The sequence below is a fragment of the Conger conger genome, chromosome 8 (assembly GCF_963514075.1).
Source record: "Conger conger chromosome 8, fConCon1.1, whole genome shotgun sequence".
In the NCBI taxonomy this organism is placed as follows: Eukaryota; Metazoa; Chordata; class Actinopteri; order Anguilliformes; family Congridae; genus Conger; species Conger conger.
Window position 1 is genome coordinate 13,238,365 of NC_083767.1, and position 27,210 is coordinate 13,265,574.

Below are 27,210 nucleotides of genomic sequence, written 5' to 3' on the forward strand. Positions count from 1 at the left end.
TACGGGCACAGCATCAGATCATCCTCTCCCATAAAGGAAAATGTCACTCTGCATATGGCCTGCATTGTTACACATTATTACAAACTTCTTTATCATAGAGCTATGTGCTTGATGTATGTACTATATGGATACATCAGGATGAGCAGACAGACAAAATGGCACATTAGAGGTGTGGGGAGACTTACAGGGGTACAATATTCCAGACTGAACTGATACTAGCCGTACATTTAAGCTTGAATAAAGCTACAAAGCTATGGGTCCATTTCGCAGACACAGATTGAGTCTTTGGACCTAGACTAAATTCAGAATGGAGATTCTCCATACAAAACTCATTTTAGTCCAGGCCTAAGCTTAGAAACTGTGTCCATGAAACCACCCATATATTATTTTTTTATTTAACTGCGTGTCGGAGGTTTCTTTCTCCATTGGCATACCCTAAGAACGTAAGTGTGCTCTCTGCTCTCCTCGTGCAAGCTCTGATGATAAAAACTCATTTTTATCATCCATGGTAACTGTCCTCCCCAGGAAAATACAAGCCAGCAAGCTAGTTCAATTATTTTTTGTGTTTCAAGGCAAATGGGTTACAAACACCAAATGTGTTCAATCTATAAAAATGGAGCAGCTAGAAAAATTCTGTGTGTCACACTGAGAAAATGTAAATAAATTAAGTACTGCATTATCACTAGTTGGCTAATCATGGTTGGCTTTTGGTTCACTATGGCAATACTCAATTGGAATTCAAGCAAAAATAAAATTTCTATTTATTGAATTCCATTTAGTAAACGCATAACTGGGCGACTACCAGGCTATGTTCTCTAATTAGTGAACCAGCCCTTGGTATTATTAACTGTTAGTATCAAAGATATATTAGTCAAACTGAAACTCTCTGAAACTGCTCTGAGTTGAAATGAATTGCATTATTTTATTCTCAGTGCTTTGGCAATCTGTAGGTTTCTGAGCGATTCCTCTGGGCACTCCGGTTTCCTCCCACAGTCCAACCACGTGTAGCCCAGGGACTACAGATAAAAATCTGCTGCAACAGTAACAAACAAGAGGAGACATGTCCCAGAGATTTCAATCATGGCTTCTTATACTTTTTTATTCATTGCAAAAAAGTGTAAACAATTGTAGCTGATACTGTACAGTACAAACCATATAAACAAGAGGTTTGGTCCTTGTGATAAGCATACTGCTTGCAGACATAAGCCCACATTACATTACTGCCATTTAGCAGATACGTGTATCCTCATGTGAACTAACTTATGCAATTGCTTACATGCAATCCATTTGCTGATAAAGTGATGAAGCCCACTTGTATCCTGAAGGGATTCAGGTTAAGCACTTCACTCAAGGGTTCAACAGCAGTGCCCTGCCTGGGAATCCAACGTTCAACCTTGCTTTTACAAGCCTAGCTCCCTACCCTTTGCACTACACTGCCAAGCCTTGTACCTCAGCCATAAATCCTCTGCAACAGCAGTTATCTAAAGCCCAGTTCAGACCAAAGATTTGTGACGCAACGAAACCGTTTTAGAAAATTGCAGAGGAGTTGCAGCAGTGTCAACTACCGTCTCGGAACATCTGATGCTTGCGCTTGCCGTCGCAGGCGATTCAACTTGTCTAATCGCAGATGGCGAGTTTTCGAATGTTGCAAAGAGCCGCCAGTTGTAGCTCGTTGCGTCGTGAATCTTTGGTCTGAACTGGGCTTTATTGTCAGTGCCTAGTTTAGAACATCACAAAGCTGCAAGGAAAAAGAGCATTTGTTTCCTTCTATTTTACATACACATGGTAGCATAGCGTGCAGATATAAAGACGTTGTTTGGTGCTGTTTGTACCACACTGCAGTCTAACAAATGTCTGCCGATCCTCTCAATATAATTCCCTTCACCTCTGTCAAAAAATATTTATCCATTCAATAAGGTTGGGCAGATCAGGTTTTATTTAATCATAAATGGCATTAAGACAGCTGCCTTTTATTCCCCCCTGGTCACCTGCAGCTTTTTCTTCTGAAGAAAACTGTCAACATTTCATTATTCATTTGTGCGTTAATTACTGCAAAGTCTCTGGAAAAATGTGGATTAATAATTGAAAGTTATTTCAGAATAAATAAAATCTTGTTTAAGTCTTTCTTGTTCATTTTCCCACTTCAACAGACACACTACTGTACATCAATTATTTAGCAAATGATTAGTTATTCTGAATGAATAACGAATCGCTTGGAGTTGGCTTTTGAGTTATTCAGAATGAATAACGAATCATCGGAGTTGGCTTTTTGAGTTATTTAGAATGAATAACGAATCGCTTGGAGTTGGCTTTTCAGTAGACTGTATACTGGGTAAACTGTCAACTGTCCGGCCAAGAAATAAAGAGATATAGACTGGTATAGAGTCCTGACTGTGCCACTGGTGCCAGCTCTGACTGGTTTTACCCCTTATGCCAGTTCAGGGGGAGAAGAGATCACTAGGGATGTCCCCGATTCACCATGTAAAAGTCACTCATGATTCAACAGGTGCAAGCTGATCAAAACTGACAAAGCACATTGCAGCAATGAGATACATCATTTCAAATTCATGAAAAAAGGGGAAAATTGTTTTAAGAATATGTCTGTTTAATCTTGTGAATGTTTCAGTCTCTTCAGTCATATTAATTATTGGATTTTGTTACATTTTCAGATTTTAGATGTCATGACAGTTTCCATGTTTAAAGGATGTCCTTAATGACTCATATAAGTCTGTGGATGAATTGTGGATCGATGCTCTGGCACAGCATTAGTCAGTCCAAATCCAGCCCATTTCAGCCAATGCATTTCTGAAGTCTGATTTCATATTGCTGAAATAGGCCTGGGCAGCCACCAAATTTCAAGTGGGTCAGAATGGTGCCAAGGGGCGGAAGTTCAGCCAGCACATTATCAGGAACAAACCATGAAATTTAAAATATATATAAACCCTTAAAGGTGTAAGATCCAAAATACTATGTGATTAGAATGTTCTGAACTGAACATTCTCATGCTGATTTAACTGTCACTACTGGTATCCAAAATCAACGGAGTTACAGACACTGACTTTAAATTTTGAAGAAAAAATAAACATTCCAAAACAAACAAAAGGGTTAAAGAGCAGAGTCTATCATTATTTTCCATGTGGAGAAAGGAAATGCATAAGATTCACAAAATCCTAGTATCAGGAATGTCTTTGGCAGGATTTACCAAGCAAACAGTCTGCAGACTACCTCTCCAACCCTGATAAATATTTTGTACTTCCCTTATACTTAGGATAAGATGATCTATTGCACTTGCTGGGCAGTTAGACACACAAGCCTTCAAAGAAAATGTGGGAAAGTGGACTGTGTTTAGTGGGATAACACCCTAGCCACTTGACACAATGAATATTATCTTAAGACAAAAGACAGCCTGTGCCAAAGGTATGACAGAGCCAACAGCTAGCTGCCAAAAGCCTGCTGACTCATGATCAAAACGTTCCTAGAGGAGATAAGTTAAACAAATGTTAAACAATGTTCACAACCACAGCCAAAAAAAATAAATAAAAAATACAAATCTTGGTTGTAAAAATAAATAAAAATGTCATTTTCAGTTTCAAGAGAAGATAGTTGGCATTTATATAGTGCCTTGATCCAAAGCGCTGTACAATTGATGCTTCTCATTCACCCATTCATACACACACACACACACCAACGGTGATTGGCTGCCATGCAAGGTGCCAACCAGCTCGTCAGGAGCATTTGGGGGTTAGGTGTCTTGCTCAGGGACACATCGACACAGCCCGGGCGGGGGATCGAACCGGCAACCCTCCGACTGCCAGAGGACTGCTCTTATTACCTGAGCCATGTCGCCCCATATGGTCCAAGATGTGTATTTTGGACCATAAAAAGTTAACAATCGCTAAGCTTCCATACAACCTCAGTTGAACCAACTACTGCATTCCAAGCTTAGTAAGATATTTGCGCATTTATTTTCATCTGATATTTATGTCTTGAAGCATTAAATAATTTGCCATCTGGGTCACAATAACAGCAGATGTTATGTTGCTATAATCTGCTAAAATATCACATATCCTGTATTTAGTGCAGCATATTGTATGAAGACATATTTTTACTGTGTATCACTATGGGGCAATGAAATTATGGAAAATATCCATACAGTACATGCAGAAGTACAGTAGCTGGGAGCTGATACTTGGAGCTCTGAATGCTGGTAATGATCATCTCCTCCGAGATTTCCCAGATGGAATTTCTAAGATAATGTAAACACAGGGGACTCTTTGGGAAGATAACACCATATGCAATAGTCCAAGATACAAGGCTGCATCGTTTTCTCTGCTAACAGAACAAAAGGCCTGAGAATCAATGAATAGATTACACTGAAAGCATGTGTACTGCATTTACTTTATGAGCAAAGACCACCCCAGAACTTTCCTGAATTCAACACCAGGCTATAGAGACTATAGCTCTCTCTCTCTCTCTCTCTCTCTCTCTCTCTCTCTCTCTCTCTCTCTCTCACACACACACACACACACACACACACAAATAGACACGCACCTATTTTCCACAAAATGGTGTGCAAATCTGCTAAATTGTTATGAGGTAAAAAAACTAAAAACAACAACAAACTAATTGTTAGATCCAATGTAATCATTCTTGGGAATATGTTACAACCCCTCTATTGCATGGACAAGAACGCAGTTAAACTGCAATGGACCCACACATTATTGCTAAATCAGCCATCTTCAATGTTCTCAAGCAATGTTTTCATATGTCCTTGCCCATGCGTTTAAAATGCGTGATGAAGATACGTTCGCTTTTTTCAAATAAATGTTCCCCTTTGTTTCCTGCTGAAATGGCCAGTTGTGCCTTTCATTTCTTTGCTGGGCTATCACACTATAGGGCCACAACAGTTGAAACATTTTCACACCTTTCCAATGCACATACTCGGAAGCAAGCAGCTATTTTAAACTTTACAGGGCATTTTTTCCAAGGAACACTCATAAGTTGAAAAATTTATGAGCACACTAATGCATACCAATTAGTAGATGTGCTCCTAAATATTCTTTGCTGTTAGCACACATCAATTTTCAGGAGCTAATGCTCCTAAAATGGGAGCACAGTAAATCCTTCCCTTATAGGCTTCTTACTGATGACAACTACTATACTGGCTTGTTGCCTCTTGGCATAAAATTAGGAGCTAGCAGCAGCAGCGACATGGCGTCTACCATTTTGTGTTTGCTGCAGAACCTGTAAATGCTTGCGGTAAATAATGTAACACTAACACTATAACAACATGAATGGGTTCAATACCCGGTGTAGCCACGATAAGATCTGAACAGCTGTTGGGCCCTTGAGCGAGGCCTTTAACCCTGCAATGCTCCAGGGGGGATTGTCCTCTGCTTAGTCTAATCAACTGCAAGTCACAAAGCATCAGCTAAATAATATTTATTTATTATTTATATACCAGGGAGACTCACATCTGGCTCTCTGGGTCAGCAGTGCGGCTGGTTTTCTTTTCTGCTGATTCTGTCCATCGTCCAATAATGCCACTGATTGGGCTGAGATTACACTCATCTGGTGTGACAGGTTTAAATCAGACCCTGATTAGAGTGGAGGAATGAACACCAGCAGCACTCCTGCAGAACAGATTTGAGTATCCCTGCAATATACAGTCAGGAATGGTCTTTTTCTATTCACCAGTCGCACTTATTAATTATTAGCCTTCCAGCGCCACAAGCACTAATGCTTAATACATTTAATCTCACAATCTCAAAGCAATGTACAGGGAAGAGACTAAACACAATGCGTAGCTCACACCTGGATAATTCACAGCGGCCATTTCATGCCAGAATGCTCACTACATGTCGGCTGAGGTGGGGAGGGAAGGCATTTTTAAGCCAATTAAAGTGTAGGAAGATTAGTTGGCCAGGATGAGAGAGCCAGGTTGGGAATAATGCACAAACAATACATATTGCTTTCGGCCATTTTGTCTTGAAAGCCTAATGCATTGTTGCACCAAGGAACAGATGTTCAAACAGAAATACCTCATTAAACAGCTTCAGCATGGAGAGTGTAAGGACAAACAAAATTTTAAATATGAGAGAAAGCTCATCGCATTGCCAGTTCTGATTAACACTTCCTCCAGTCATCTTGTAGATTCGTAGAGAATAAATAAACAGAGTTAAAATCTAGAAATGTCCAAAAACTTATATTTATATCCAACAGCTGAACGTTTTCAATTCATGAATAAAAAAATACAACTGAGATAAAGTCAAATCCCTTATGTCACCATTGTAAATACCTTCATATTCAGTATGAAGCTAAAACATTTTTTAAAGATGATCAATGTTCTGATGCAATGTTGTGGTACATACTCTCTTAATAGAACCCACACAGTATGGCTAGTACTTGAACTGCAACACAGTTGGCTATATTATATGAATTACGAATATACATTTGTTGGGTTTAATTAATATTACGCAGGAAGACACCCTGTGAATAATGGTCAGTTGTGTTCAAACACAAAAATGAGCAGGGTAGCAAAGGCAGGAGGAATCTCTTCTAAAAGGTAAACTTCACAGGAATGAATTGAATCTGTCTTAATCAGTACAAATGGGACACTGATAACACACAGGGGATTTACACTGGGGATTTCTCTCACGCAGGGAAATTAACTCTCATAAGACAGTCTACATTGAAACTGTGTGAAGTGGGAAATCTGGTTAGTAAATTCAGACGTCATACAAATTACTCAGAAAATGGACAAATCGCTGTTGTTGAAGACTCTTCAGAAGGGTCCTCTAGAGCACGGGTTCAGAAACTAGGGTTCAAGGACTCCCGCGGTTCCAGTTCTCAGCAAAATGAAGAACTGAACACTTTAAAAACGGATTTACTGTAGATATTAAATATGTCATTTGTATTAAGCAACTATTCTTATATAGATCCCTGTTAATAATGGCCATTGGGCTGGCATTTGTGGGAGTCTTAAGAAAAGTTGCAGAACTTTAGTGGATTGTGGAGCACACACACACACACCTCAGGGATAGAGGCCAGCTCTGAAAAAGTCTACGTTCCTGGCAGACTGCACTGTTTACGTTTCTTAAAAATACACAAGCAGCCAGCGTAATCTCTTTTCTGTCAATCACCCCGGCAACAATTACAAAGAAGGCACCCCCGTGCCCCCCTCGAAAATGAGAAGAGGGGAAGGCGGCGAGAGGAAGAGGGAGAAGGGGCAGAATCGCAACAGATGCAGACCCAGATTCTGACTGACAACGCGGAAATGCCGGCCCTCCCCTGGGCAAACAATTGCGTTTCAGCAGCTACTTGGGCGTAGCGTGTCTGAAATGGCACAGTAAAACCAGATTAAAGTCGTGGTATGAACAGCTCTGTCCTGACCCCCCGTGTGCCGTTCGAGTGTTGTTTGTTTCTGCTTTTTTCTTCCGTTTCCAGAGAACGCTCCTCATCTCTAACAGCTGTTCCAGGGTGCCAGGGATGATTAGCCCATTATAATGTACTTATTCTGGTTGTTCAGCCTGAGATTCCCTGGCAGTCTGCTCCAGGTCCATCTACAATTAGACAGCGGAACAGGCCGTACACCCTCACCTTGGCTTGGCCACGGTACTTCTTCACGCTGGTTTTTGACCGCTTGCCTCTGATATACACTCAGTGAGCACTTTATTAGGTATTCATTACACTTATTTTTTTGACTTATTGGTCTTCTGCTGCTGTAGCCTATCCACTTAGAGGTTTGACAGTGTTGTGTGTTCAGAGATGCTCTTCTGCATAACTCTGTTGTAATGTGTGGTTAATTGCGCACCTTCCTGTCAGCTTTGACCAGTCTGGCCCTTCTCCTGCCCACAGAATTGCAGAATTGCTGCATCAAAGAAATTGATGTTTTTTGTTTTTCACACCATTCTCTGCAAACTCTAGAGACTGTTGTGCATGAAATTACTAGGAGATCATAAGTTTCTGAGATAGTCAAACCGTCCTGTCTGGCAGCAACAATCATTCTATGGTCAAAGTCACTTAGATCACATTTATTCCCCATTCTAATATTTGGTCTGAAAACCAGCTGAACCTCTCAACCATGTCTGCATTTATGCTTTTAGTTGCCACATGATTGGCTGATTAAATATTTGCACTAGAAAACTGGTGTACAGTTTAATAAATTGGTCACTGAGCGTTTGTCAGAACACTAACATGAATTTTACCTAGGCAGTGACAATATTCCCTCATAGTATGGATTAATTATACTAGTATCATATAGTAGTAAGTAATATTTAATATCAAGTAATTATACAAGCAACCTACCCGTTAGTCTCAAGCAATTATTGGTTATAAAGGAGGACTATATAGGAGGACTATTTCAACTAAGAAATAGCACTTTGACTCAATGACCGGACAAAAAAGCACATCACAATGCACACAGCCTCCATTGTGTTTTTAAAAAGCATCTGAACAAGGCACACTCTTTTGCTCAAGATTTTCTTTTAAGCTCCAGATGGGAAAAAACTCTGCCATCTCCATTAGAAATCATTTATTTGGATTTGAATAGAGGGACAGTCATGACGGGTGGCTGAGCTTTGTCATGCCGAGGGGAAATTGAACTCTTTAGATCATGAATGAAAAGGAGAAGGGAAAGTCAAGGCCAAAAGTACAATTCTGTCAGAGGAATCTGCTCCAAGGACTTGTCCGTGTTGATGGCATTTTTAGTGAAGAACTGGTAAGAGCTAATCAGCTATTTGAAGTCTACAGGACTTTTTTTCTCCACAGTGTCGGTTTAAATGCCAGCCTGAGCTTTCAAGAAAAATTGGAGGAAAATTTCAATAACTTACCTCAGGCTAAGGGTTAACTGTTGTTCCTTTGATTTCAACAAGTCCCCAATGGAAAAGGTTGTGTAGCCCAGAAAGCTTCTCTGTGAATGAATGAAGAAGAAAGGCCTTATTAGTACAGGAAATACAGAATTCATGTGGCAAAACCCAGCCTGGAAATGACATCAAAAGCAAGCTGCAGGAAATGGTTTTCGGCAACATAAGCAGAGTGAGTAAACCTGCTCGGTTTTTGTGCTTTCTTCAAGTTAGAATAAATATTACCTCAGCTAAAATGAGACAACATTGGAGTATTATTTTTCTCCAAGGTTTTTCCCCGCGAAATGTGCACGCCAAGCAAATGTGCATCACTTATTTGAGTGTTGACATATGTTGCTATAAACTTTTATATCTATTTTACGTGTTAAATATCTCACAAATAATCTTGCTGACACATTGAAGCCTGGTGCCAAAGGTGTTAACTAGGACTCCACAGTGCTGCAACATGATACAAAGTCAACTTCCTGTGTATGAAAGGCCACCATTTTAGCTTCGCCTCTGGCATCGGATGTTTATAAACAACAATGACAACAACAGACTGAACTCATATTACATGCTTTTCATTTGAGGCATATCCCATGATCTGTGAAAAAAAAAATCAGAGAAAAGAATGTATGCAGTAGAGACAGCAAAGCAATAAAATGTACAGTGTCCTCATATTTGCTTGTAGCTATGCATTCAGGCAATACAATTCAATTAAAGCCTTTAAAAATAGCTGGCAGTTGTAAATTGAGAGAACATTGCTACAATTATGTCCGTAATATGTGATAGTATTTTCTTTTCCTATTACATATGTAATAGGAATTGGCCTTTCATATATACCAAAGCGACCTTTCATTTGCTGTGATAAGCTTTGCAATGTGAGCCACTGAACAGATTGGTAACATTTCTGTGGGAAAGGAAAGGATAATTATATAATAAAACAAGTTGTGTCCAATAAAACAAAATTTGCTCCACAAAATTTCCCCCAAAGCAACCATAGACAGATGTAAAATGTCAGTCATTATTATTCATTTTTTCCCTCTTTAATTACCTTTGGATCCATAAATGTCAGTACTTTTCGAGTGCAAATCTACATAGCAGTCTCTTAGCACAGGTGTTCACATACTAACTGCTTCTTAATTCAGAGCTGTGGCAAACTCATTGGAATGCTAGCGGCATATGTCTACAGTAACAACTGTGCACTGTCCTGTAGTTTGTGCTCAGTTTGTGATTATTTTTCATGGTAGGATTGGAGTCTTCTCATTCTTTTCACTTAGAGACTCCAAGGCCCCATCTTCCAAATCAAACAGTCATTTGACCTGCCATATTTATCTACTGCATATTAGATTGGAGCTTGGTCTCTGGTAGCTAGCTCTGGTAGCTAGCTCCTGGATTTCTTTTTCTTTGTTAAGCGGAAACATAACTGCTATGTGCTTTTATTTCAGTGTGCATGAAGTGTGCAAGTCACCTGTGTAGAAGAAAATAAAAAATAAAAAAACATTTCAGGGACGACGGCTCATCTTCCTCGATTCAAAATGTCATGTAAATGTTAGCCTTGGTGAAGCAGAGAATTATCCCAATGGGATTCTCCTGTAATTTTCTAGTGGGCCATTAAAAATCTGTGAGCTGGGAGCAATTTTCCCAACCAAGGGAGCAGCAAAATTAAACAAAAACCGTGCTACCTCTTTGTTCCAAAAAAACCGTGCTACCTATTGTACAATAAAAACCGTGCTACCTCTTATAACATGTTTCTTGACACAGTGACATGTACAGGTATTTACTAACATCACGAGAAGCAGCTTACCTTGAGCTGTGTACTTAGTGTGTGTTCTGTGTGTTCCCTCTTACTGTTGCCTCACTGCTGCTGTCATTAGATTCTATTGCTGATGTAACAGTCATTATTGGTAATTGAAACCAATGGAGTTTGAGAACAAAAAAAACATTCCGAAACAAATTACGCTGTATAGGGTCAAAGAATACAGTCTATCATTCAGTCTGTCAATATCAGAAAGTTGCGCTATGAAAAAAAATGTCTGCAGACTAACACTGCAACAGGCAGACAGTTGGTACTTTCCTTTTACTTAGACTAAGATGATCTATTGCACTTGCTAGGCAATTTAACAAATAAATCCTATTCTTCAAAGGTTTAATGGCATGGCAAGAATAACCCATTCAGTAGTAAGTTCACCCCATGTATCCTTCTCCTGGTATTCTTGGTGAACAGCTTTCCATTTTTCTGCAGGCTACATTCTTTATGACATAAACTCTCTGTTAACCTACAGTATATATTTTAGCCTTGAGAAAACAAAAATGTGGGTTGAATTTCTTGTTTCTTGTAAGTGGTGGATAGGTTATTGCAATTCTGCCTTTTATTATGTTGCATCTCTTGGAAGGCCGATGTAATATGTAATTCTAGCTTGTTTGATTATTCATTATAAGCTTATAAAATGATTCATCGCTACAAAACGAAAGCCTGTTAAACATGAGGCTTGACTAATGTAAGTAACCATTCCAATAAATTACTCAAATTAAAATGGGTGCTATTTGCCTTCAGTTTCAAGAGTTATGAACTCCATGCTGGTTCCATGCCGCTCCCATTCTCAAAGGCTTTGCATTCATGAGCCTCTCTACGGTGCTTTTCTCTACTGTCATTTCATAGAGACAATGATCCCTCTCAAGGTTATTTACACCAAGGAAATAACAGTAGTCAATAATACCAATAGTCAATAATACCATCTAAATAGCAACTTGATATTGCAATGTATTTCATTTAAAATGTTGCGCCTGTTGCATTTCCCAAAGGCTGTTGAAGGACAGTCCACTTTGAAAAAATACAGATATTCAGAACCTGACAGGAAGTCTGAGCTGCATTGCAAAGACCTTTTTCCTGCCCTTCTCTCCTTCTGTCAGTATGCAGAGGAGATTATTGTTTATCAAGAAATTCAATGAAAGTCACAAAGCAAAGAAACCCTCGCTTACAAAGAGATTCTGATCTCCGGCTTAACAGATATCTCCAGGATGTAGCCCGTTTTATTCTTAATCCCTCTACAACTCAACCCAACTCTCGCCCTCCCGACACCTCCATCCAGACAGCCCACGCAGGACTGGCTGTTCTCGCAGACGATAGCACAAACATCAGGGTAAAATGGGCTAATCTATCCTTCTCCTATCCACTCTGATGTTTGGGTACGAAGAACAAAATAATCAGTCCAGAAGCAGAAAAGCAGCTTTCCGCTCCAATCTTCGCCAAGCAGGGGAAAATAAACAAGAACAGGAGAATTCACCTTCTGCACACAATAGATGTAGTCATGGCAGGGAAGGCAAATTGCAAATAAGGGATCTTTCCGAATTTAGCTCAGTTGTTTACTGACTGCTGGCAGCTTGTATGGCAAACTGAACGGATCTCTTTCGCTAGACATCTCTACCTGCTTGTCTCTACTGTGCCCTGGTCTTACCACACATATCTAATTTGGTCTCCAGGGGCCTGTATCAGTTAGCTGGATAACCAAGTTAAGCTCATTATGCTTCGGTCAATGTTTCAGATTTGGGCCGGTTCCGAGTTTTACTCAGTGCAGTTATCCAGCTAATTCAGTAATCCTGCTCTGTGATACAGGGCCCACGCTCTCATGATGGTGCTCTGAGATGGTATCACACAGTCATAACAATAAGGGAAGATTGAGTGGTATAAACAAAAAGCTGTGGTTCACGTCAAATTTGGTCTTTCGCTCCTCTAATGAGTAAGTACTGTGCATGACCGTCAAAGAAAAAAAGAAATAGCAAAACGTCAGGATCCTGCTATGTGTCAGCTCATATCGGTACAGTAATTTTGAACGATTTCAGTTCATCTGACGCACTGCAGTAACAATTATTTTTCATTTGACATGAATATCATCTGAAAGGCGCAACTCATAAACCGAAAGCAAGACAAAGTGCCATAACAGACACCGCTCCTATGAGAACTTCGGACTGCACTGCAGGCATGAAATGAAATATCTAACTTATTCATAACTCCGCAAACAGCAGGAAAAATAAATGTTACGTCTATGCAAGTTGAGCATGTATTGGCGGAAAGATTCCCGTTATGCTTCTTGGTGGTTAGTTTGAGCTATTGATTTAATCTAAGCGCCATTTTAGCAGCGCCGAATCCATATATCCAGCTTTATGTGGTTCTTTAAGTGGCACTCACACAACCCAAAGGATTGCATTTTCGCTATGCCAGCTAACAGTGATTTGGAAACCCTAGTTAAATCTAGTAAGAGATTAATTTTGATTATTCATTTTACTGGAGTACTTATTAAAGTATGGTACACAACTGCGTTGAGAACATTAAGTATTATTTCCATAAAAGCTCAGTAGCATTATTTAAACCACTATATCCCCAGCTTCCGCCCAAAGACCAGTGCTGCTGAATACTGCCAGTATGAGATGAAAGCACACGGTGGAGAGATTCGGTTTTCCACTCGTACAAATCTCTCATGAATGCAGTTCTGACATCTCCTGCACTACCTCCTGAGGTGCAACTGCAACTGGCTGTTGAAATTGATTTTACATTTATCTGTACTTGTCTATTTAATCCCAGACAGTATTTACATTGTGTTTTGGAGAAACCATTCCCAATGCACTTCTATTCACAGACGCAGTAAATGGATGTTTAAAGTGCTACCGTAAAGAGACGCAGAGTTTAGGCAGAAATCCCTTTCACGGAAAATAAATAAGTACAATAACGCCAAAAAATTTCCTTTATCCTCTGCTCACCTTTTTCAGCAGATGAATGCCACCTAAATGTTAATTGTTCGTGTTTCAGCAGACAGGGCTGCCAACATAGAATGAAATGAAACAGAACATAAGGATTACTTTCTTTATTCACTTACTTTATTAAATTCAATTAAATTCTGCTTTGGTATACTGTTTTGACCCTCAAGGGGTAAAAATACAATAGATGTACAGCTCGTTATATCTATGTACACAAGTGAGTCTAGACTGAATTAGCCAATATAGCATTGTGTGTTCAGAGATGCTCTTCTGCATACCACTGTTGTAATGTGTGGTTATTTGTGTTACTGTCACCTTCCTGTTAGCTTTGACCAATCTGGCCCTTCTCCTCTGGGCTCTCTCATTAACAAGGCATTTCTGCCCAAAGAACTGCTGCTCACTGGATGTTTTTTTTTTTTTTGCACCATTCTCTGCAAACTCTAGAGACTGTTTTGCATGAAAATCCCAGGAGATCAGCAGTTTCTCAGATACTCAAACCAGCCCGTCTGGCATCAACAATAATGCCACGGTTGAAATCACTGAGATCACATTTTTCCCCATTCTGATGCTTGATGTGAACATTACCGGATGGCTGATTAGATAATCGCATGAAAAAGTAGGTGTACAGGTGTTCCTAATAAAGTGCTCAGTGTTGTACATATTAACATGCAGATGCTGGTGATTCGCCTGGATTTTGTTTGCACAGTGGATCGATGGATTGGAGGTAGCGGCATATCAACTACCAGGCTTCCGCATTTCAGGGACGTAGAAACAATACATTGGCATTGTGACAAAAAGCCTTACACTGTATTGTGGAACGCAGAGGTAAAAATCCTAGTTCTCCATTGTATTTTGTCATTATAATTCATGTTTCCATATTTTCGTGTTCCACATTTAGTTACTCCCTGTGATGGACTTTCAACTATTTAATCAGTAAATATGTAAATGTAATTATAATCACTATTTTTTTTTTTTATGTGCAATTTACTCAGTTTAATATTTTTTTTATCAGTTTAATATATTCAAGGTAAATATATAATATATGGGTTTCATTTGATTTCTCAGTGGGTTGTGTTGAGAGCATCTTAATTACAAGTATTAAAGGCAAATCTCCCTGCATTCAGCTGCCTTTTGTCATCCTTAGAACCTTTACATAATTTAGTAATTCTATTTGCCCGACAGCTGGAAACAGCTAAATAGATCTTATGTTAAATAGATCTGTAAGAATGTAGATCTATGAATGAAGACCTAGGCCAGGTCTGCAGATGCTATTACTGTTCTGTCTACATTCCGTGTCACTCAAGCTGGAGGTCTTATCTCTGTCATCAGAGGAGTGTTGTGACAAGATATTATGATGCTCTTAACATGTCAGAAGACATATTAAATACCTTATGTTACTTTTATGTTTAGCAGACATCTGCTAAACGTATAATTAGCAATTACATTTATGCCCACGGAGCTCCTGAATTTTTAAACACTGGAGTGCAGTTACCTTGCTTCAAGCCATACAGCAGCAGTGCCTAAGACTCAAAGATTCAAACCCGAAAGCTGGAGGCCTACACAGCGGTGATCCAACGACCGTGCCCAACGCATGCAATGTGTCGTCTCAGGAAATTCAGAGGACACGCCCCCTCCAAACCCGTCAAATCCAATCAGGTTTTCCGAGGACACGCCCACCCCCACCCCACGCATGCACACACACGCACACACACGCGCACACCCATCAAATCCAATCAGGTTTTCCATGGAAAACGAAGGCTTGACACCGCCTCCGTCTGCTATCTGGCTTCTCCCACTGCATGATGTGCCTTGCACTAAGGGCACCCTGTCTGGTGACATTCAGATTAGTTTCCGTTTGCACTCCCTCAAAGGGAAATTCCTGAGCAAGTCCTCAGAAAACAACGGTGACTTTTGTTATTAGTAACCTGAGCTATTAGTACAGCATCATTCACCTCAGAGACACTGGACTTCAGAGAAAGAACAACATCGTTACTACATTGTTACAATGTCACAGTGGCGTCGTTACCCTGTACTAATGTTCACGTATGGTATTACTCTTGTTGAAAACCCTGCATTTCTGCATGGTTTCATTAAAGCCCTTCACTCCAGCTCAAATACTAATGAAACCCCAAAAGGGCCCATTTTAAGGCAAGATTAAAAGCTCTGGTATGATAAGACAGAAAGAAGCGAAGACAAATGATGTTTCCCGACACGGAGAGATCTGATATCTGTTCCAGTCAGCCCGCCTTCCCATTTCAGAAGTTAAAAAAGATTTTTTCACCCGTGCGCCTGTTCCCGTTGTTACTTTTTCCAAGAGTGCAACAGCGCACCTTACCCCCCCTCCCCCTGCCACTCTGCCCCCCCTCCAGTCCCACTCCCCGGACCCTGGCAGACTGCATTACCTTCCCCAGCGCGCACGCTGCCCTGCCCAAGGTTGTTTTCCGTAGCCGCGAAGGCTGGACGTGTTCCTGCTCCGGGCTCGGTGGTAAACAGCCCGGCTCTCGCTGCTGACTTATTGATCCGTCCGGTCTGACGGAGTGGTCTGAGGTGGGGGTGCGTTTGCCACAGCCCCCCCTCCCCTCCCCGCCCTGGCACGGTCAGACCCAGACCCGGCTCACCTGAGTGAGCCCCGTGAGCACCTCGCCCGTACGGCCGGCGGGGGCTGAACGCTCAGCACTATCGGGCACGGCAGACGGCGTGCGCGCGGAGCGGGAATACTCACTTCCTCCCTGGGTCCCTCCCGGCTCGCTCCGCCACGGCCTCCCTGGCTGCCTCCCGGTCGGATCGGCGGCTCTCTCCCGGGGCGCTCCTCTGCTCTAGCGCTTATTCCCCTCTCCTCCTCCTCCCTCCGTCTATCGCATTATTCCCCTCTTCTTCTCCTCCTCCCTCTATCGCAGCCAGAACAGCAGCAGCCCGAACCGTGCCTGAGAGCAGCCCCTAATGAGAGCTACTGCTGCAGCTGCTGCAGCTGTGTGTGTGTGAGAGAGAGGGAGAGAGAGGGAGGGAGTATGAGAGAGAGAGGGAGAGAGAGGGAGGGAGGGAGAGAGAGGGAGAGAGACAGAGGGAGAGAGAGAGGGAGGGATAGAGAGGGAGAAAGAATGAGAGGGTGAGAAAGGGAGAGAGGGACAGAGGGAGAGAAAGGGAAAGACAGAGAGGGAGAGAAAGGGAGAGACAGATGAGAGAGGGAGGGAAAGAGGGAGAGTCAGAGAGAAAGAGTGAGGGAGATGGAGAGACAGAGTGAGACAGAGGGAGAGACAAAGGAGAGAGATGAGAGAGACAGAGTGAGAGAGGGAAAGAAAGAGAAAAAGAAAGTGACAGAGACAGAGAGAGCCAGACAAAGCAGTTTGAAGGGTGAAAGTAAGAGATTGGGACAGAATAGATAGGGAGAAAAAACAGAGGCAAGGAGAGACGGAGGAGATGGAGTGAGAGAGCAGCAGGCAGGGAGAAAGTAAGAGAGGAGGACAGAAAAACAGATAAGGAGAGAAAGAGAGAGCGAGCGAGCGATACAGAAGCGAAAGAAAGGTAGAGAGCACGGGAGAGACAGCTCTGGTCTCCAGCGTGAGTCAGATAGCAGGTGGGGGGAAGCGCTTATTGTGGCTATCTGAACGAACAGGAGCCCGGTTGGCGCGGCGGGAAGCGGAGCGTGTGACCGTGTACGCGGCTACAGGCTGTACGTTCTGCGTGCGGACCGTGTACGCGGCTACAGGCTGTACGTTCTGCGTGCGGACCGCGTACGTGGCTATAGGCTGTACGTTCTGCGTGCGGACCGCTGCACGGTCCCCCGGCCCCCTCGCCGCTTTCCGGGAGAACTCTCAGGACCGGCGCGAGCGAGCGCTAAAGTTCAGATTATCACATCACGGCCTCGCCGGGAGAATTATCCTTCCACCGCCTCCGCAGATAAGCGCGGGCTCAAAGGATTTCCGTGACTCGATACGTGTAAGCGCAAGTGCACATGTCCGCACGAACCCGCGCTAACGCAGCTGTTCTGGCGTCCGCAGATGAATAAATTATTACTGACTTGTACAGCGTTTCTGTTCTCTGGTACGAAAAAAAGGATCAGTCACTTCAATCATGAGCACTGACGGTGCTGTGAAAACTCCCAGGTAAATCCCTTCAGTGGATAAATGCAAAATGGCACAGCTTATGACACCTCACTAAACTCTGTGGGAAACTGCAGCTCCTGTCTTTCCGCCAAGGAGGCACAGATCCAGACATTTAATATGAAAATTTCAAATATAAATAAATAACCATAAGCATTATATCACACGATGGACCTCCCTATCACATTGGGAATAGGTATAGCAATAATAGAAATGAAATATTCTCTCACTTTCTTTCCAGTCAATTTTGGGCGACAGTATGCCCCGGCTTCTGCCTGTTCTGCTGCCATTCCTGCCTATTTGATCCTGAAATAACAAGTCCAGACAGAAGTAGACGATCATTCCAGCGGTTGCATAATTGCTTGCTTACATCACTGACACTGGAGCCTAGCGGTAGCCAGAGTGGAAACTAGGAGTCAATTTCCAGTCGCTATCTATCTCTCTCTCAGTTTGTCCCTACCTCTCTCTCTCTCTCTTTCTGTGTACAGTATCCCCCCTCTCTCTCTCTCTCTCTCTCTCAATTTAGCAATGCATTAGTCTTGCTTCAGACAGTAACTGAACATCCCAAACCCATATTGAAATGCGATAATATGCAGTTAAAATGTGTAGCATTTACTCTTGATCATACACTTAGTTTCAGTTTAATGAGATGAATAATGCAATATGAAATTAAGGTTGCACATTCTGTTTTCCACAGCGAGTCTCATTTTGAATCTAAAACACAGTAAGAGGCTAATATGGTCACAGCTTTTTGATTTAACCCCCTGGGGTACTCAAAGACGTTTTGGGGATTAGACTATAATCCTTTTCAAATTTAATGGAAAGTACTTGGTTAAAATCTTGATTGGAGATGCTCACACACAATCGAAAAAAGTGTTTGCGTATTATGCAAAGTATCTGAAATATGGCGTTCTGAAAACCAGAAGCTGTGCCAAGGACAAAAAATATTTCAACTGAATAAATGACAAAACTATTGCCTTAAATGTGAATTTAAAAAATCTTAGAATAGTGTCCTTGGTTTACAAAAAAAAGAAAGAATTCAGTACATGCAGTCATCTGAGGATAAATCAATTCTTGTGGGGTCTCAACATTAATCTACACAATTATGATGGTGATTTTTGAATTACGATTACTTCACACCATGCAGAGATATGAATCAATCCAATGAACATACGGCCAAGAATTTTTATGTTCCATAAAATCCCATTTGACCGATAAAAATGCAAAGGGAGTCCATCTCTTTCTACAGTAGTATGCTTTAAAAGCTTTTCCACTCTTCCGCAAAGCCATTAGTGCATGGAACCGCGTCTGCCTTTTCATGAAAATTCATTTTTATCTTCACGCCCTCAGAGATACTTTGTACCCTTTCTTATTAAAAATAAAGAGGAGAAAAAGAAATTCTCAGCCAATCTGCTTTGCGCAGACATCACACGAAACCAAACAAAATAAAACTGCAATTCAGTGTGCTTTTTAAATGTCCCAATTTAGACACCACAGGCACCTTATGTTGTGTCCTCCTCAATTCATTGAGACTAAAAAGCCCTAGAAGGACCGCAATAAGACAAGACTATAATCCAGGAATGGATCGGAGACCATGAGCAGAAAACGAGTGCAAACACCTGTAATTTGATGGCCAAATTGTGTTGTCGGCTCAAGAGAAACTTTGTATTCCTTTCAGAGACAGAAAGCACCACGAGAATTGACGGTGAAAAGACAAAAAAAACTCTCCGTCGCTCCCTCCTCTGTTACTACCCAGAAATACACTGCACCGGTGGAAAAAGCGAACAGTGAATTGACTGAGGCTGGTTACCTGACCGGTGGTGGGGGACTCGCTGCCATGGGGACGGTAACAGCTCCAACAGGCCATGTCCTCGTCTCTTTGAGCGCGCGGACGAAAAACAGGAGGCGCCCGGCGAAGAAAGCGCTTTAAACGACCCTGCCGCGGTCCTCCAGGGCTGCTGCCGGGTCCCCAGACAGGCGGTCTCAGCGGTGAGATTGACGTAAAGCCCTAGTGCAGCCAGTTCTGTTCCTGTGTCAGAGTGGCAGTTTTAAAGCTTCCAGCGCTGATATTAGCCGCGCTGGTATTAGCCACGCTGGCTGCCCCGGCAGGGTAGCACGCAGTCGGGCTGTCAGTTCAGCTGCCCCGGCCCGAAGCGTTTTTTAATCGCTAACCGAGTCCTGTCTGCCCGGCAAATACGCCCATCCCCTTCGTTTAGCAAGATGCAGGAAAACACTCACGCTAATGGGCTCTTTGTTGCAATTGTCATTATGATGTGTGGCACTTCACTTAAAAACCACAATGTTTTCTATGAGAGGCTTTTTGTAGCAGTTGTCATTATTATGTGAGGCATTTCACTTAAAATGCACAGACCTTTTTCTTTTTTTTTTAATGAGAAGCTCTTTGCAGCAATTGTCCCAATGACATGTGGCGCATCACTCAAAAAGCACAACTTTTTTTTTTTCTCTGCACTCAGTGAAGTTAGTTCTGTATGTTACAAAAGAGAGGTTGCACATACTGTATGAGTGTGGATGCCATAAAGATGATGCATGGTGGAGGCAGATCAATGCTTGGACTTGAAAGCTTCACTTGAGCAATAGGTCAAAAGCGGTTTTTGATGCTGTAAATAGTTGTTGTCGGCTGCCTTCAACAGCTCTGCAACCAACAATAGCACTTCCCTTTTCACACCTGAAATGGAACATGAAGCAGCTTTTTTGGTCTGTTTGTTTCCTTTGGTGTAGCTCATAATGAACAGGTCAAATACCCCTTTACTTCTGAAATATAAAATGCAACACTTTGATGGTGGATATGTGTCACAGTGCAAAAGAAAATGACCTGGACTTTCTCTGTGCAGTAAAACTACAATACAAACACAGACACAAAACAGTCTTTCATCACTGACACACAGATATGTGTCTGGTACTCCTGGGAACAGCCGATATAAAAATTAGCCACAAGGTAGCATTTATTTAGGCAGATAATATTTATACATATCACATGCAGACAAATGTACAAAACTAAACACCAAACGTTTAAATATCAGTCCCAGGATGCATACTAAGACATATTTGATCATTATAATGAGTAGAAACTGTAAATTAAGCAATCAATCAAATTGTTCCGGTTCAAACATAAAATGTTTTACACATAAACGATACTATTTTATGTGTTAGAAACAATCATCAACATCTCTGTGGTGGCAACACAAGGTTCTGTAATTGTTTATGTTGTTTATTATCTCTATGGTAGCGATATTGGACACCTCCAGACTGTTATTCACAGCTTAATTGTGTGCAAGAGTGCACAGGAGCTGTGACGCGCATGTAGCTGTCAAGATCTCTCGAGATCCACCCACACGTCGATTTTTTTTGGTTAAGATGTGTTAATCTGTAATGAATGCACAAAAATGTTGGCCTTTGTCAAAACGCCAGAGAGTCTCAGCCCGCCCTGTTTCTCGCAGGCAGGAAGGCAGGTGTGTGCGGAGCAGGAGCTGGCCGGTGGCTAATCGAGATAAGGATGGATGGTTCTGCGAGGCGGCGGAACACTTGGGAAATTGATTTGTGTCCAGTCGCTCATTTCCAGCTTGTGATCAACGTTATGGCAAAATGTGACTTACAGCCAGAAGCAAGAATGTCTGACAACCGCCCGTACGTCAACATATGAAGCATCAAAATCAAACCGTAAATTAATGTGCAGGGCCGGTACATGAACGATAAGGGAACATAATGTCCTGTAACCGCCACATAAACTTAAAATGGGTCAAACTGTTGTCTGGTTATACTGTATATATATATATATATATATATATATATATATATGTATATATATATATATGTATATATATATATATATATATATATATATATATATATATATATATATGTACAGTGCAGTCCATATGTATTTGGTCAGTGATACAATTGTTGTTGTTTTGGCTCTGCACATTGTACTTGAAATGGAACAATGAGTACGAAGAATATGAGTATATATAAAATTACTTCACCCATTTTAGGATCAAAAGTAATTGGATCTTACATAATCTTAAATAAAGTTGTCATATTGAGTACTTGGTTTGCTTTCAAAGACTGCCTGAAGTCTGCATTGCCAGACAGTCCCTGTTGATGCTCTGCCAAGTCTGTGCTACAGCCATCTTCAGTTTCTACTTATTACGGGGGTTTTTTGCCTTCCGTCTTGTCTTCAGCAAGTGAAAGGCATGTTCAATTGGATTCAGGTCGGATGACTGACTTGGTCAGGCAGGAACATTCCACTTCCCTGAAAAACCCCTTGGTTGCTTTAGCAGTATGTTTGGGGTCACTGTTCTGCTCCAAGTTTTGAGGCACTTGGTTGGATCTCGGCAGTTAAGATGTTTCTTTACGCTTCAGAATTCATCCTGTTTCTGCCATCAGCAGTCACATGATCAATAATGACAAATGAGTCAGTTCCAGTGGCAGCCATACATGCCCAAGCCAGAATACCACCTCCACCATCTTTCACAAAAGAGCCCTTTCGGTCTTTTTTTCTCCACACTTTCCTTTTTCTGACACTTTGTTACAGGTTACTCGTTGATCTTACGACTTTGTTCCAGAACGGTACAATTTCTTACGTACTTTTCAGTGATCTAGTTCTTCTGTTCGTAAGGCTCATGAGTGGATTAAACTTTGTGGTGAACCCTTTGTTATTCTGCTGTAGTCTTCTCTTTATGGTAGTTCAATACATCTATGCCCACATCCTGGAGAGTGTTTTCATCTGTTCCACAGTTGAAAAGGGTATTTTCTTCACAAGTGAAAGTATCCTTCGGTCATCAACCACACTGGTCTTCCGTTGTTTACCAAGTCGTTTGCTACTGTTGAGCTCACCAGTGTGTTTTTGCTTCTTAGCAATGTACCAAACAGTTGATTTTGACAAACCTAATGTGCTGGCTGGAGTTTTAGGCCTGCTGTGTGGCATTGACACGTCTTTGGTCCTCATATTGACAGACAGCAGCAACAGATGCCAGACGCAAATCCCACACCCACATAGAATCAACGCTAGCCTTCTTGTGCATGAACTAATGATGCAACGACTCACAGCTGGCCAAGAAACAGCAGAGCAAGCAATTGTCCAATTATTTGTGGTCCCCCTAAAAATGTATTTCCTACAGGGGTCACCGAAAATGGATACACATACCTTCAAATTACTTTAACCTCATATTCATTGCTTTGCTTTCTGATTCAACATACTATACGGTATGCACTGAACATATTGTGACCTTAGAATTATACGTTTCTATCTGCGTTCTGAGTGGTATTCTGAGATATTGAGCTTCAAAGATACCAAAGGGCTCCAAGCAGATAGAAACGTATCAGAAATAAATAAAAAAATGCATACTTTTAAACAGTATTTGTGTGTATAACTTCACACATACTATATATTTAGTGCTTTTTGAACATTATGACACTAACTCATTTGTGTCTAAGGTCTAAGGTCTTGATGTAATTGTAATGTCTATTGTAATTCGCTGAACCAAACCAAATGTCTTTCCTTGAATAGCTGCAGCACACATACAGTAGGAGAGAGAAATGTGATTGATTGTTTGAAGGTCTTTCTCTTAAACATTAATTCAGGTTTAGCATGAGACCTGGTAAAGGATGAATCCTTTACGTAAGAACAACTAAAATTAGCTCTGCATGGATCAGAAGAAAACCGCATGCCATTTTATGAAGCTTTTCACAATGAACAACTAATTGTGTATGTAACAGCAACAGTATTAATCATGAGATCAGTAAGATGAGCATGTTTGAGGTGACATATTCCATCTCCCAGCTGTCATGTGACATCTGGATGGTCTTTCAGTACATGAACAGCAAATCCCTGGTGAAATAACACAAGCATTAAAAGCTAAGCTCTGTCACATCAGCAGGATGGCACGATTCAAGCGGCATTTCAGGTTTTGAATTAGGGAAGACACAAAAAAAAGGTTTTGAAACTGGCTGACCAGTTAGACCAGCTTCATACTCAACAAGGTTAAACCAGCTCAAACTATGTTTTGAAACAGCTGGTAACTGGTATTTCAAGCTGCTCATAGCTTTACACCAGGGTCACAGAACAAATTAAAATAGCATTCACACGTGTTATCACTGAAAACAAAATATCAATAATCTGCTGGAGATCAGTGAGAAGGAGCAAGCAGGACGTCACTCCCGAACGCTGTTGCAACACCACGGCTCGCATGTTCTTCTAAACCACCACGCAGGCTACTCACAATTAAGTGCTTTATGCAACAATATGTTCACATTAAAAACTTTATACACAGTTAACTTTATTTGTTTCCTCCATCCGCAGCCCAGACAGCAACCATCTGCTGCCATGCGTAAAATATATTATAATCAAAAGGCCCCCGTGGGTCCTGTTCTTGTGCTGGCTTTGTGCGCGCACGCCAGGCCTGGTCTGTCTCCGCTGGCACTGGACCGACTGCCTCAGCCACAATGCCCTGCCAGACACATCAGACCCTCGCTCCCTCGTCTTCCCACCGCGAAACAATGAGCGCCGCAACTTAGAAACCAACCAGAGAGAAAACGAATGGAAAAAAACATCACAAGTATCCCATTTTCCAACATGCAACGGAAGGAAGAGACGAGACACATGGTCGGCCATTTAATCTGTATATGACCTGCTAATACATTTCGTATTGGCTAGAATCCTCTAAAGCGGGCGGCGCTGCCTGAGACAATCATATATGCACCAGTACCAGAGGCACGGGAAAACTAGCTGTCGGTAATTAAATTTCTTCCGAAAATTGCATTATGAAACTGAAGGCGACGCAAATCCCTGCTTGGGAGAAATGGGATTTTCTGTAAGTATAGGGAGGCAACGGAGAGCTTCGTGCTGCTCTTGCGGGTGTGTAATTAGACTTCAGAGCCCAACGCTTTCTTGTGTGTCTGGAAATACACTGTCCACATTTAAATCGCCAAAACGCCATTATGACACATGAAGCCAAATGAGGCTAACAGTTATAAGCAGTAGTCCGTTCAATGATGTAACCACATTGCAATCGATGTGTACAAGTAATGTGTGTAAGCTAATGTATGTGGTGCAAAAGATCAAACAAACAATATTTACTCACTATGGCTAACCTAGCCTCCTATTAGCACATCATCATTATCATAGTTATCAGTTATAATTAATATTATAATCATTCCACAAGTTAAATGTTAAGAGTGTGCCTGCAAAACAGGGACACTGTGTGTGCTTGTAGTTAGATTGTACTTATCTTGCTGCTGTGCAATTACACTCCGCCTAGACTTGCTTAATATAAATTTAGTCCACCCCTCCCCACTCCCACTGTCAGCTTGAATAATGTTTCATAATCTGAAAGCTTTCCTGCTGCACCCATGACTAAATATAAACTGGTGAAAAATCGTCAACTTAAAAATAATCAATGGTGGCTTACAAAGTCTTTTGAAAGGTACTGTTATGCTCCCTAGGCAAAATGGACACCTAAATAACCTTTTCCTTTGCGCCGTGCGAAAGGGGTTATTAATCAAAATGACCAGTGTTTTTAAATTGCCTGGTAAATGAAATGTCGGAGAGGTGTTTATTATTCATAAAATCACTGTCACTATAAATATGGTGACACTCATATCTCATCAGCATGGTTTCAGGGCAGAAAACGGTCGGCAGTTTTCCAAGAACCAATTAAAATTTATATGTAAATGACCTTGCCCCATTTCCTGTCACTCCTGAGCTTGACGGTTATGATCCACTTTACACTGCGTGGGAACTTTGTTCACTGGAAGAATAAGCTTTGCTTTAAAATGAAAATAAAATCGCACAAAAGTAACACATTTCATGCTGAGTAAATGAGCTTGGTGCTCAAGCTACGTGAAATGTTGACAAACAGCTGATGAGTTGATTACAAAATGCGGATTTGAACAGAAATTCTGAGCAGTGATGCATTCTGAAATATATGGGTTTTTGAGGAGCAGGACAGGGTACCCTTAAAATATGCACTCAGTGAGCACTTTATTAGGTATTCATTAGACTTATTCAGTCTTCTGCTGCTGTAGCCTATCAACTTAGAGGTTTGATGCATTGTGTATTCAGAGACGCTCTTGTACATACCACTGTTGTAATGTGTGGCCATTTGCATTACTGTCGCCTTCCTGTCAGCTTCTAGCAGTCTGGCCCTTCTCCTCTGACCTCTCTCATTAACAAGGTGTTTTTGCACACAGAACCGGATGTTTTTTGCCAATAATCACTCCATGATCAAAGTCACTTCGATCACACTTTTTCCCCATTCTGATGGTTGGTGTGAACATTAGCTAAAGCTCCTGACCCATATCTGCATGATTTTATCCATTGCACTGCTGTCACATGATTGGCTGATTAGATAATTGCATGAATAAGTAGATATACAGTTCCTAATAAAGTGCTCAGTGAGTGTATGTCGCATTCATGATGTGCCTTCTTGCGATTCCCTGGACAATCCTTTAAATTGCCAGACAAGATCAATGAGACGGTAAAGTGTGAATTAAGAATAATTTAAGGTACAAATTATCGGATTGCATTTCTCCCAGAGTGCGCGTTTAAACCATTTGTTATCTATAGATAAAACACTATGGATTTTGGAAAATAACAAGCATGGAATGACAAAAAATCACCCATAAGCACAAAAATAAATCACCCGCAGGAAAATATAAAGTAAACACGGAGTACATGCGTGGATTAATGAGATAAGATGACACAGTTGGCTAGAGAATTAATTCATCCTGTGAGGCATGATGGGTAAATAAAAGATTAAAATGTTGAAAATGCAGTGCAGCAATGGGCTAAAATCTGAAGTGAGAACAACAGCGCAGCGGAATTTTAATACTTCTATAAATCAGTGTGATATTGGTAGTTCTTACTGTGCAACACAAAAGTTAAGTACAGCAAATGTGATCGTAATGCCAATGGTGCCAAACAAGAAGAATATGCAAGACCTCTATCACTCCATTGCAATACACACAGCTAGCAAAAATGTAAGCTTGCATGGTCTCAGCTGCAGTAGTAAGCATTAATGCTGTTATATAAAATAGTTTTTCAGTGCAGAATAAATGAAATTGAATTTGTCCACTATAAAGGCCTCATAACATGAACAAAATACAAACCGTGACGCGTAAGGAAAGAAGGATGAAGGAGGAAAACAGATGTTGCAGATAAGGAAGGCGGAAAACTGGATGTGGCCTTCCAGAGTTACTGTGGTTTGGACGGCTGTCCATGATAAGCACACAGTTCCATAATTTAAGAGCTTCTGTATGACTTGGCTAGAGCTTGAACCATCAAACTCTCTCTGCTAGGCAGAATACTCTTAGTACAATACCAGGGAACCATTTGCAATTACTGTAATCGTAGACAGAACTGAGTGACACAACACATGTAGCATTTAGTTATTGTTCTGCACAGTAATGATGACAAAACATGATCATGATTGAAAACAATATAAGCTGGAAAATGCTTGAGAGTAGGGTTGCTCTGAGTAAATATGTATCCAAAG

At 41.3% G+C, this 27,210-nt stretch overlaps 1 protein-coding gene across 9 annotated transcripts in view; it reads right to left on the reverse strand.

Annotated features, from left to right (window-relative positions):
* The window catches only part of inpp4b (inositol polyphosphate-4-phosphatase type II B), a 239,482-nt gene that overhangs the window by 76,150 nt on the left and 136,122 nt on the right, over nucleotides 1-27,210 (reverse strand). For 7 of the 9 annotated variants that reach the window (XM_061251274.1, XM_061251273.1, XM_061251270.1 and 4 more), the window contains one exon: nucleotides 8,832-8,911. In XM_061251274.1, the coding sequence (XP_061107258.1) occupies nucleotides 8,832-8,911 (80 nt within the window). Of the gene's footprint in view, nucleotides 1-8,831; nucleotides 8,912-17,928; nucleotides 17,948-19,508; nucleotides 19,527-27,210 lie in introns of those variants that run through there. The other 2 variants (XM_061251278.1, XM_061251280.1) reach the window with 2 other exon arrangements.